Source organism: Nannospalax galili, unplaced genomic scaffold (genome assembly GCF_000622305.1).
Source record: "Nannospalax galili isolate Female #2095 unplaced genomic scaffold, S.galili_v1.0 scaffold589, whole genome shotgun sequence".
In the NCBI taxonomy this organism is placed as follows: domain Eukaryota; kingdom Metazoa; phylum Chordata; class Mammalia; order Rodentia; family Spalacidae; genus Nannospalax; species Nannospalax galili.
Genome location: NW_008360324.1, coordinates 4,448,196 through 4,460,509, shown reverse-complemented (window position 1 = coordinate 4,460,509; position 12,314 = coordinate 4,448,196). Strand labels below are relative to the sequence as shown.

Below are 12,314 nucleotides of genomic sequence, written 5' to 3'. Positions count from 1 at the left end.
AAGCCTCCTCATCAGTGTTGTGGCTCATGCCTGTAATCCCAGTACTCAGGAGGCTGAGGCAGGAGGACTGCCATGAGTTTGAAGCCAGCGTGGGCTACATAGTAAGTACCAGGTCATCCAGGGACATGTAGCAAGATGTTTCAAACAAACAAACACTTAGCCACTCCCCCACCTCCCTCTGAGGAAAAAAAAAAACAACAAAATAAGCATGCTGAGGGGCCTCCTCTACATTTACTTCTTCTAAGGAAGTTTCTTTACTTCGGCAAGAAACCTCCCCAAAAGACTAATCTGTTACATTTATTTGGCTTACAGCTCACTTGTTCCTTCAGCTTACTGAAGTTGAATTTTAGACTTTACTTTCTACAATTTATTCCCTCTATTTAGTTTTTCTGTGGGTATGGAAAGACAGCTGGAAAGGAAAACAGCCATAAAACTGTAAAATTAAAAATACCAAGTAAGTTACAACACGTAATAAAACAGATGAACGACTATGTCACATCTTAACTGTAGAATCATCCAAAGACCATCCCTGAGGAAACGTTAAACTGAGGCTCTCTTCTTCCTGCCATCAGCAACCTTTGTCCACCTCCTACCAATGCACACGCAGACAATGCAAAACATTCTCAAAGGCCAATGTAAATGTGAGGGTAAATCTACTACTTCCTAAAGCAGAACTGGAGAAGGAAAGGCACATGGAGGGGAAGGCAGGAGGAAGCGAGGGAGGAAGGCACAGGTCTTATCCAAAGCTAAGGGTTAGCTTGAATTCCTACTCTCACCATAGGGCGGCACTATCATTCTTTGAGCATTCACTATTTTATGTGTCACTCAACTCTATTAATCAGACAAGAAAGACAAAGGTCCATCAGCAAAAAGAAAAGGAACCTTTTCAAATGGAGGTTATTAAGGAATATAAATAAGTAACATAGTCATCAAGCCACAGATTTTTGGGCTTACCTCCGACATATCATGCACTAGCAGGAGAGGAATGCTTATGGTTGTGATGTCGTGGGTACAGCAAACCTTAAGTATATTTCGGAGTCCCATAATGGCTGGATCGCGAGCAGTGATGTTCCCTGATTTGACGTTGTCATCCACACAAAGATGGAAAGCCACGTGGATTTCGGAGAGATTAGAATGCCGTGTAATGTAAAATTCTCCTGAGAACAACAAATGGAGTCATAACTTTCAAATGCACGAGTCACATTTATCCACAGCTTTACAACTAACTGCAAGGGGAGCCAATGTGTTGAACTGGTGTCAGGACCCTGCATGGGGCTCAGGAAGCAACTGTGATCACGTCTCCTTATTCTCGGGAAAAAAACAATGAAAAATAAGAGACAATGTGTCAAGAGGTTCATAATCAGGATGAAGCGACCAATGAATAACAGGCAAATGAGTATCTGTAACCTCTATTTTGGAATAAATGCTTAATATGTCAAATTTAACATGTGAAATGCTACTTTGCTACCTGCTTCCCTGCATCTTCAGCCTGCTCTCCCTGGTCTCAGCTGATGGGATCCAGCTCTGTTACCGGCTTCTCAGATCCGAAATGCAGAAGTTGTCCTCAATTCCTTTCTTTCCTTCCCTGTCTCCCCTCCATCCACTACCAGCTATTTTAAGTTCTAGTTCCCCCACCATTAAAGGAAAAGAAAGGACATCTCAAATCTGAACACTGTATTTTTATCACTCATCTACATTTTGGTAATATTCTCTTAACCGAAAAAATTTCCCTTGCTCTCATTCCTGCCTGACTGCAAACCATTTCTTCACTGTTGCCAAAATGATTCAAATACAGTTTATGTCACTCTCCTACGTAAACTCATCCAGCAGGGTCACACTACAGCTGAAAAAAGCCAACTCTTCAGTGTGCCTACAAGGCCTACATGATTTGGACCTGGCCTTTCTCTTCGACATCCCCTTGCCTCAATTCTCCTCTCTGTGCTAGCCACACAGCCTTTGCTCAGCTCTTCAAAACTGCAGAGCTTGTTTCCAGTTCAGGGTTGATGCCTGGAAGGCTTTTCTCCAAGATTCTCACATGGTTGACTCCATCAATCACATCTCAGATCAAATGTCACCTCCTTAGAAAGGCCTTCCATGACTGTCCTACCTGATACAGGACTCCTCCAGTCCTCACATACTTTTAAGTATCATTCTGTTTGATCTCCGTTTTTAAAATTTTTATTTATTTTATTTATTATGAGCATTTTATCTTATGTGTATAAATGTTTTGCCTGCACGTATATTAAGTGCACCTGTGTGGGCAATGCCTGTGGAGGTCAGAAGAGGGTGTCAGACCCCCTGGCACTGGAGTTACAGACAGTTGTTAACTGCCAAGTGGGCACTGGGAACTGAACCCTATGTAGACCAAGCTGGCTTTGAACTCACAGAGATCTGCCTTTATGTATCTATTTTTGTTTTATGTGTAGGAGTGTATTGCTTATATGTATGTAAGTGCACCTATGTTGTGCAGTGCCCACAGAGGTCAGAAGAGGGTGCCAGATTCCCTGGAACTGGAGTTAGTTATAGGACAGTTGTTAGCCACCATGTGAGTGATCATAACTGAACCCGGGCCCTCGGCAAGAGCAGCCAGTGCTCTTAACCACTAAGCCATCTCTCCAGCCCCACAGAAAAGGTTCTTAATTCACATCTTGAAGATGCAGTCCACATTCCAGGACATAACTTCACCTTGAAAGATATCCTATTATACTGAAGCCCCCATTACTTTATAGTTGACCTGATAGTTCAAGCAAAGGAGAAATATCTTCATGTGTCTCACCAGCCTTGTCCCATTCAGCATCACTCAAAGAGCAGACAACATCTGTCTAGTGTTCTCTTCAAGAACAGATTATATGTTAACTCCCACCAGAAGTTTTTATGTATATTTAAACAGCTCAGGGAAAAAAAAATTTATATATTTTTAAAATTTTATGTGTATGAGTGTATTGCCTGTATATATGTAAGTGTACCCATGTTGTGCAATGCCCACATAGGTCAGAAGGCCCTGGAACTGGAGTTACAGAGGGTTATTAGCCACCATGTGGGTGCTGGGAATTGAACCCAGGTCCTCTGCAAGAGAATTCTGTAAACGCAACCAGTGCACTTAACTGCTGGCCCATCTCTCCAGCCCCTCAGATTTATTTTTAATCATGCACATGTGTGTGGGTATGTGCACATGTTCTTGGAGGCCAGAGGTGTTGGATTCCTTGGAGCTGGAGTTACAGGCTGTTGTGAGCTACCTGATGTGGGTGCTGGGGACCAAACCCAGGTCCTCTGGAAGAACAGTAAGCATTCGTAAACACTGAGCCATCTTTCCAGTTACAAGTTGGTAGAATATTTGAAGTATAAAATCTTATCTGAATGTTTTATTTGCACTTCTGTTGAAGCTTTACAATTTTTGGTATAAAAAAATTCAACTGCCATCAAGAAAAAGTTGAGATCAAGTTATAAATTACTTTATTCTTATAGATGAAATTTATTTTAATAAAAGTTACAAATCAGTGTTTTAATATTTAAAAACTAGATTGATCTATCACTGGTTGATCTATCTGGCTACTTATTAACCTATTTCATGTTTGTCTGTTCATTTGATTTTGCCAGTCTCCCTATCCCCAGCTGGCCTGGAACTCACTATGCAAATCAGGCTGGCCTCAATCTCACAGAGATCAGCCTGCTTCTGGAGGTATCCACCACTATACCTAGCTAAAAGTTTTAAAAAAAAAAACCTTGAACAGGAATTACATAAACAAAGAACAGTTAGAGATACAAAATAAACTAGACAAGGAGAAAGCAAAAAGGAAATTGTCCAAGTGCAGTACAGTCACAACTTCCTGGACATCAATGAAAGACACTGACTGCTTGTCAGAAAGGCAGTGGACCATAAGAGGCAATAATCTTCTGGGCCCAGTGACGGGTCTTATTCTTAAATGCCTGTTGATAGCTCAGTTGATGGGAGTCATAGCACTGAATGGGCTGTGGTCTAGCAGTGAGGTAGGATGACTTAATGAACAAGTCAGGTGCTCTTAATCCCCAATCTGGCACTATTTTGTTTGACCTTAAATGACTTTTTCTTGGTCTCATTTTACCCATTAATAAAATGGGGGCCAGTCTTGGAGCTGACAGTAGTAACCGAATCACTACATCGTAGAAAAGAACTCGACTGGAAGTCAAAGACTCCTTTTTTCCAGCACATTTTGACCAAGTGATATTGGAAAATCAATTCAACTTGCTCAGTATGTTCCTTTGAATAGGAAATGTGAGAAATGATACCTCACTGCTCTTTCCCTACAAGGTTGTTGTAAGAACTAGAAGTTCCTAGATCATGATAAAGTAACAGCTATTTCTGTTAAAATATGTTAATAAAACTAATTTTCTTCATGATTTAAAATAATTTTTATTTATCTTTTTTCATCTCCTATAAATATGCTGGTTGTGTAGAAATCCTTTGACTAAATAGAAATTCAGATGCTATTAGTGTATCTAATGGAATAGTCCAATACTCCTTTTCTAGCTCAGTCTTAATACATACCATCCTTATTTTGTGGTAATAATGATACTAACTTCTGGGCTTTAAAAAAGTAAGAAAGGAAATAAATAGAACAATAAAGAGACATGGGTACCATCCATGGTAATGGATAATTTCAATTATGGATCTATGAAGAGTAGTAATAAAAAAATCTTCGTGGAAGGTAATTTTAGATGGAGAGGAAAACAGTTTCCTGTTCCACAAGAGGAGAAGGCTCGTGGTGATTCTAACATTACCCATGAAGGTCGGATATCTGAAGGTGGGAGGAAATTTGGAGGCTGATGAGCTGATGAGCAGTGATCAGCTGTGCCTTCTAAAATGAACACAAGAGATGGGAATGACTTTTGCCTGAATTAGTAACGTGGCCTATGTGTTGGTGATCTGAGGAAGGAAATGTGAGAAACTACCTTAGAAGAAAACAGAAAACTATGGAGGAATGGCCAGCCATTTTTTAGCTAAAACCTACCACTAAGTTTTAAAGACTTACATTTAAAAAGGGCACAAAGAGGCTTCCATGTCATGCATATCCTGTCACAAAGAGGAGAGCAAGAGTCATCAGAGTGAAACTCAGTCAGGAGGAAGGCTGAGAGAATGAATTCCAGTTGTTAAGCAACACGTCCAATAATAAGACATGGAAGGCAGAAAAGTGTGAGGAAAAAATGGAAATAAGACTCGAAACCAAGTGGGCTACTCTTTCGACTAGTTCAACTACTTTATCTCTTGTACTACCACTCATATTTTAGAGTAAAAATGACCTCTTGGCTTATTTCTTAAGTAACTAAGGAACAAAATATAAGAAAATCTGAAGTAGAAAATAATGGTAATGTAACTAAATAATAATGAACTAATGTAACCTTTTGAGTTTTCTTACATAGATCTAAAGTCCTTACTAGCATAAAAACAACGATGCATGTTGGAGAACACTTGCGAAAGTGTATTATATAGATACAAAATATTGTTTCAAAAGAATATATTGGCAAACATTTTATAAATACATACCACACAAGAATACATGCTTCAAATCCATTGTTTTAAAGTGTGTGACTGTAAGAAAACTGCGATTTAAAACAAACTACTACTCACCAGGCAAAATGTTTAAGTAGTTTCTCTCCGTATTCTTAGACTTATCGTCACTTCCACCATTTTGGTTTCCAGAATCTATTCATAAGATAATGCAACAAAAGAATATTGCCACATATGAAAACACAGTACTCTCACTGTTTCAAAGCAGTCACAATAGCAAACACGTACTGTGTGTCTCTGTGTGCCTGGCATTCTGCTATGTTGCACATGGACAGTCTTATGAATTCTGACAAAACCCCCAAACCAGAACCCTGTACTGTAGGTATCCCTGACCCTCTTTCTTTTTTCTCACCTACGGTTGAACTCAGGGCCCTGCAAATATTAAGCACATGCTCTACAATTAAACTAACTCCTTCATTTTATAAATGAGAAAAGAGAGGCTAAGTAAGTTATCCAAGGATGCACAGGTAAGAGGTAGAATTGGCTCTTGAACCTGCAGGGTCTTAACCACATTAGACTCACCAATACTCTATTTTTTGTGTTAGAGTTTGGTGCACTAAGTTAACCACACATCAAATAACTTCATTACATAGGTGTGTGTGCTCATCTTTATTTTTAGACTCTGAGTCACTGTTGTCAATAACCTGCTCTGCACCACAACGAAACAGTGAGTAGCACCAGGGACCTTTCTATATTCAGCACATTCCTGAAAGAGGCTTTTTCATCTGACACTATATACAGTTAATTTCAAACAGATATGTGACATTGTTTCAAGCAGAACTTTTTTCAGATATTTAATAGTTTTTCTTTTTTATTAAGGCATGATAGTTTCTTAGAAGGATAAATGTTGGTTAAATGAGAAACTTTATGACTGAGCATACATTAAGGTTGAACACAAATTATTTACACATATGCACATATTTTAATAGAAGATGCATTTGAATTGTATAAGAATTCTGCCAATTCACAAATACAAAATGAATACTACCTTTCAAATTTGTAATTTGTAAATGGCTATATACTTACTCCAAATGAATTAAAAACTATTTTGGAATCCAATTTGGAATAATATTCCATATTTGAAAACAGTCAAACTTTCAAATGACTAAACTATAAATACTAAAACATTATCACTTAAAAATGATCTGAACAAATGTAATATTTTTATCTAATGATTACTTTGATGAATTTATTTATGTCACTATATCTTATAAACACACATATTTTATAAACCAATAAAGAGAGAGAGAGAGAGAGAGAGAGAGAGAGAGAGAGAGAGAGAGAGAGAGAAAGAGAGAACACAGACAGAAGGCTCTGAGCTGTTAGATGCCTATTTCTTCAACAGTTTGTTTCAAACACAAGAGCTTGGTAATTGATATGCTTTGAATAAGTGGTCACAGCACAGATTAGAAGAAACAAGTATTCTAATTTGATCACAAGGGAATGACAAACAGAATCCTTACTAAGTAAACAAGAGGGAAGAGATCACAGTCCAGTACCCCTTACATATATTAATCAGTAAACCTTGTGCAGCAATGCTAAGAGAAGGTGATTATATATATGATGTACAGAAGACAATTTTTGACTTTTTATCATGGACTATAGAAATAAATATAATAACAAGAGTAAAAACAAACAAACAAATGAAATGTTTTAGAATAAGCAAGTAGTAGTAGATCAGGTGCAAACATGCTGAACAAATATGTAAGTACACACAGAAGAAAAGGTTAAAAAGTATTTTCACGAGACTCTTCTATAACAAGGAAGTTCCTTTAAGAAGCTGAGAGAGGAAAAGCACAAGTTCAAGGACAGCCTGGACTACACAGCAAGTTCTGGGAAGCCTCAGAACATAGGGAGACCCCATCTCAAAACAAATGAACAAACAAACAAAGAAAGTTGTCTTTTATAAGTGGACTTGTTTCATGACTCATTTAAACCACAAAGTAGTTGCTTAACAAAAACAAAATAATACCACACCACACACACACACACACACACACACACACACACACACACACACAGCCTTAACCATAGGTGGTTTAAAAACTTCCTGTGACTTACAGCATACTATCTCTCATAAATAAACTTAGATTCCTCCTCCTTCTCCCACACTTATCCTGATCTCAACTGTCATGTGCTTAGAGTCACTAACAATAATAAAATATTTCTGATTATATCACTGCTAGTTTGAGTGAGGTTGAGAAGAGGACTAAAAGACACAGTGACATTTTCTGAAAAGTCCCTTGTTGGGATCTATTTCCACACTGATTTGCTAATACTCAGCTTGACTCTGAAATGTGTACAGATCACCACAGCAAAGACACAGTTACCTTTCATGGGAGTGTAAGTTAGGAGAGCTGCACCAGGGAGCAGTGTCAGCCCTGCAAAGTTAGGTAGAACTTACATGCCCTTTAGCCCAGGAGTTTCTTTCTAGTAGTCAATTCTATAGACATGCTTACTTCTCACACACATGCATGACTCATGTGCAATGTTATTTATGCACTACTACATATTAAAAAACTGAGAATAAATATCTCCTAACAGGGGACTAGTTAGTACTAGGCATCCTGTAACGCACTACTACACCACAGCAGAAAGACATGTGAGGGTCTTTATGAAGTGACAGGAAATGATCTCCAAGACAGTCTTTAGTGCAAAAAGCAGCCCATGGAAAACTGCCACTTGTGTAAACAAATAAATAAAAACACATGCCTCTGTAGACAGAAACTTAACTGGACCTTAACATATCTGGAAGGTACATGTGAGACAGCACAGAAAGGTAAGGCAGAGGTCCACCTTCACTTGCCGTTTCTGAGCTTATTCATCATCAACCACAGCCCAAAAATATTGAGCAGAAAATTCCATAAATAAACAATTAATTCATAAGTTCTTATTTGCATACCATTCTGAGTAACAAGATGAAATCTCATACCATCAAATTCTGCCGCACTCAGGACCCATCCCCATGTCCAGCGTATTCACAATGTACATTCTATGTGCCCAACATTCAGCTAGAAGCTGTCATCTGTCAGATCAACTGTCATAGTATCACAGGACTTGTGTCAAGTAAGCTTTATTTTGCTTAATAGTAGTAGCCGCCAAGCTTAAGAATCTAGTGATGCTGATAATTCAGATTTGCCAGAGAAGCTATGTAGTGCTTCCTTTAGAAAAAGGGAAAGCTTATCATAGTTTAAGTAAAAGAAAACACAGTGGAGGTAGGGCTCAGTACTACATGTGGTTTGGGCATCTCACTGGTGCTCTTGGAATATCACCCATGGATAAGGGGAGACTCCTGTACAGTGTGATCTCACTTATATGCAAACTAGAATCGTTGAACTCACAGAGCACAGAATAACACTCAACATGGAACGAGAAAGGAACAAACGGTAATGTACTAGACAAGGGATATGATGTTTGTTACACAGATGAGTAAGTTTTGGAGCGCTGATGTATAAAATGAGTGCAACTCTACTCAGTCTTCTATAGCCATGAAATTCATGAAGAGAAAACCAATAAATGTTCTCAGCACAGAAAAGAGAGTGGCCACCTTCTAAGGTGATGGATATACTCCTAGCTTGAGCTGATTAGTTTACAGTGTTGTTATGATTTGAAGATATAATATCCCTTATTTCCTTATGATTTAAATGCATTATTTTGGAAGGTTCTAGAAATTTAGGAGGTGAGGCCGAGGTGGAGAAAATCAGTCCCCAAGGTAAGTCCTTGCTGTGTGTCTGGCTGTTGCCTGTCTCTCTCTTATTCACTCTGCCTTGATGTGACTGTTCTGCTCTGCTCCATGATACCCTACACACCACAACAGACTACAGTTTCTACAGCTATCAGCCAATAACCCTTCTTCTCTTCAGTTTGCAGGTATTTTTGTCACAGTGAGACAAAACTGACACACATGTAGAATGTACATGTGTACTGAATCATTAAACTGTGATCTTTGAATACACTACCTTTAAAATGAAAGAAATTCTGACCACCAATTACATCAAAGTTTTTTAATGTAAAGTACATATCAATAAATTTTAAAGCATTTGCAATAAACTGTCTAAATAATTTTGAATGTTATATTGTGCATAAATATAGAAAAAAAAAAGTCTTTTAAGGATACTGTTTTTTTTTTTTCCAATCAAAGATGGAGTGGGGCTCAAGATGCAGCCTAGTGGGACAGCAAGTGCTCAGCATGTACAAGGTCCTATGTTCAATCCCGAGCAAGTGTTCAGCATGTTCAAGGCCCTGTGTTCAATTTAGAGCACTAAATGATATTAAATATACATTTTTTTGCTACATTTCCTACTTTGATTTCAATGCTCTTTGTAGTAACAATTATGGCCATTTTAGAGATGACTTGGATCAAAAGACCAACTTTCCACTGAATTCTTTAACTATTTTACTGAAATTTAAAAATGGCTGGATCTGGAAAAAGATCATCTAAAGAAGGGAAATTGAGATCAGAATCCAAGCTTCTGAAGATATAAAATATTAACTATTCACTTGGAAATGCCATCACTGTGAACTCCATGTATAGTTAGGCCAGCAGTGTGGGTGGGGAGAGAACACACTGGAAGTCCCAGTTTTATACTTACCTTGTGCTTCCTTCAACTTGCTCCTGCGCTGGGTTCTCGCGTACAGCGCCACCTGCTGGACAACTTCCAACTGCTCTTCAATTCTTGGGAAGTGGAAATCCGTACACTCTTGGCAAACTGTGGCAAAATCTAAGGAGCCCCAAATGCCAACAAGTTTCTAAATATGAACTATCGATATCTATTAATTGCTTACAGGAAACAAGATTTAAGAGACAAAATAAAACTCGTAAGTATGATTGCTTGTTATCTGCAATAACTATGTTTTACATTAGGGCACAACAATTTTGATCAAAACCTTTTCAATCACTCAAATGAGTAAACAATTAGTAGACAAGAAAATTTTAATATAGCTTCAAGCCTTCTGATTATAGGCTATCCTCACCAAATGCTATAAAATACAACTTTTTTTTTTTAAATTTGGAAGGAAAATGAGACAATGGATGAACTAAAATTCACTCACCAGGATCTGCTTCTAAGTTGAAAAATATATTATAGTTGGATTATTATTTTCATTTTGGCCTGAAATAAGAATTTTCTCTATAGGAGTATTACATACAGTATGTTTTAGGAAAGACTAAGCATCACGGAGCACTTTAAGAATGCTAAAGTGGCTGGGACACATATGTTTCCTTCTAGCCTACTGAATTCAAAGTTACTAGGACTGAGTATGTCTGTGGTTCAATGCACTTAAACACTGCAGTAATTTAAAAATATAGATTTTCTCATAATTATTTTCTTCATGAAAATGGTTTGATGTGAAAGCTGGGTGTGGTAACTCATACCTGTAATTTCAGCATTTAGGAGGCAGAGGCAAGATGATTGTTTTGAGTTCAAGGTCAGCTTGGGCTATAGAGTGAGATCCATCTTTTAAAAGGTGGCATTACAAGGAGAATTTTAATCAAATAAATATACTTAGCATCAACTTACCTCTTTTAATACCACTGTATGAATTAATCCGATTATCTACAAGTAAAACCAGGCCACAGAGCGACGTGGAGTAAAGTGACAATGCCGTCTGGAGCCGATGGAGCTTCACGCCACTCCGGTGATTTCTCTTATGCTTACAGAAGTCCAGCATGTCTGCTCGCAGCAGTCTCAAATTATGCATGGTCTTGAGCTGGGCGCCTAGGGCAGAAATAGTCCCCAAGTCCAGCAGAACAGGATGCAAAGCAGAATCTAGACAAATCTGTGCCCCAAATAATAACTAAAAATGGGCCCTACAACTTCCCATTTTAATAACAAATGTAATTTACCTGCAAATTTATAAGCTAAAACACAAAAACTACAGGCTACCTTGGAAAGGGACACAACTGGGACATAAAATAATGGGAACAGTCTGCTCATGTGCTAGGGGTTTTTCACGTATAAGGAAAAGTTTTAGAAGTTACAATAAATTGTAACTGTCAAACAGGAAAAGACTTACCTAAGTGGATGGTGAAACTTTCTTCTAACTTTCTCTGTTCCTCATAAATCCTTCCAATGGCATCCACAGATTCTCTGAACTGACTTGGTTTAACTTTAATTTCTTCACTGAAATTAATTAAATGAGTGACATACTTTCATTGCACATTTGTCAGAATCTTTTCTTAGAGGAAAGCAAGTCTCATAATGAAACAAGAGAGGATTGAACAGATAAGGGCATGGCTTAATTTATTCCTAAACTTATCCTTAATCCATAGTTGTAATTAAGCCAGGGAGTACCACCAGGGCTCTGAAGTCCCCACAGGCTTTCGTCTCCTCACAGCAAGCAGTGTAGAGTGCTCGCTTCCCTCCTTACACTATCAGCAAACGCACTATATTTAGTATTTCCTAGTGGCTTAAGAATATGATTAAGTGATTAAATGATTAACATGCTCCTTTAAAAGCCACATTACAAATATTTAAGAATGTATAGTAACCCCAGGCCAAGGCTGTCTCTAGGCAAAATCAAAATAGATGAGGTGACAGAATATATAACGAACTCAAAAAACAAAGAATCAAGAAAGGAAGTAACCCAATTAAAAGATGGGCTAAGGAACTGAACAGAGAGTTCTCAAAAGAAGAAATAAACATGGCCAAGAAGCATCTTAAAAGGTGTTCAACATCACTAATAATTAGGGAAATGCAAATTAAAATCACTTTAAGATTTCATCTTACCCCTGTCAGACTGGCTAAGATCAAGAGAACAAATGATACCA

The 12,314-nt window shown here is 38.0% G+C and overlaps 1 protein-coding gene across 3 annotated transcripts in view; it reads right to left on the bottom strand.

Annotated features, from left to right (window-relative positions):
* CUNH12orf4 (chromosome unknown C12orf4 homolog) overlaps positions 1–12,314 on the bottom strand; it is a 53,857-nt gene that overhangs the window by 8,411 nt on the left and 33,132 nt on the right. For 2 of the 3 annotated variants that reach the window (XM_029559815.1, XM_008825457.3), the window contains exons 7-11: positions 11,561–11,667; positions 11,065–11,262; positions 10,138–10,266; positions 5,606–5,680; positions 955–1,157 (exon numbers count right to left, since the gene is read on the bottom strand). In XM_029559815.1, coding sequence (XP_029415675.1) covers positions 955–1,157; positions 5,606–5,680; positions 10,138–10,266; positions 11,065–11,262; positions 11,561–11,667 — 712 coding nt within the window. The remainder of the gene's footprint in view (positions 1–954; positions 1,158–5,605; positions 5,681–10,137; positions 10,267–11,064; positions 11,263–11,560; positions 11,668–12,314) is intronic. The other variant, XM_029559814.1, reaches the window with a different exon arrangement.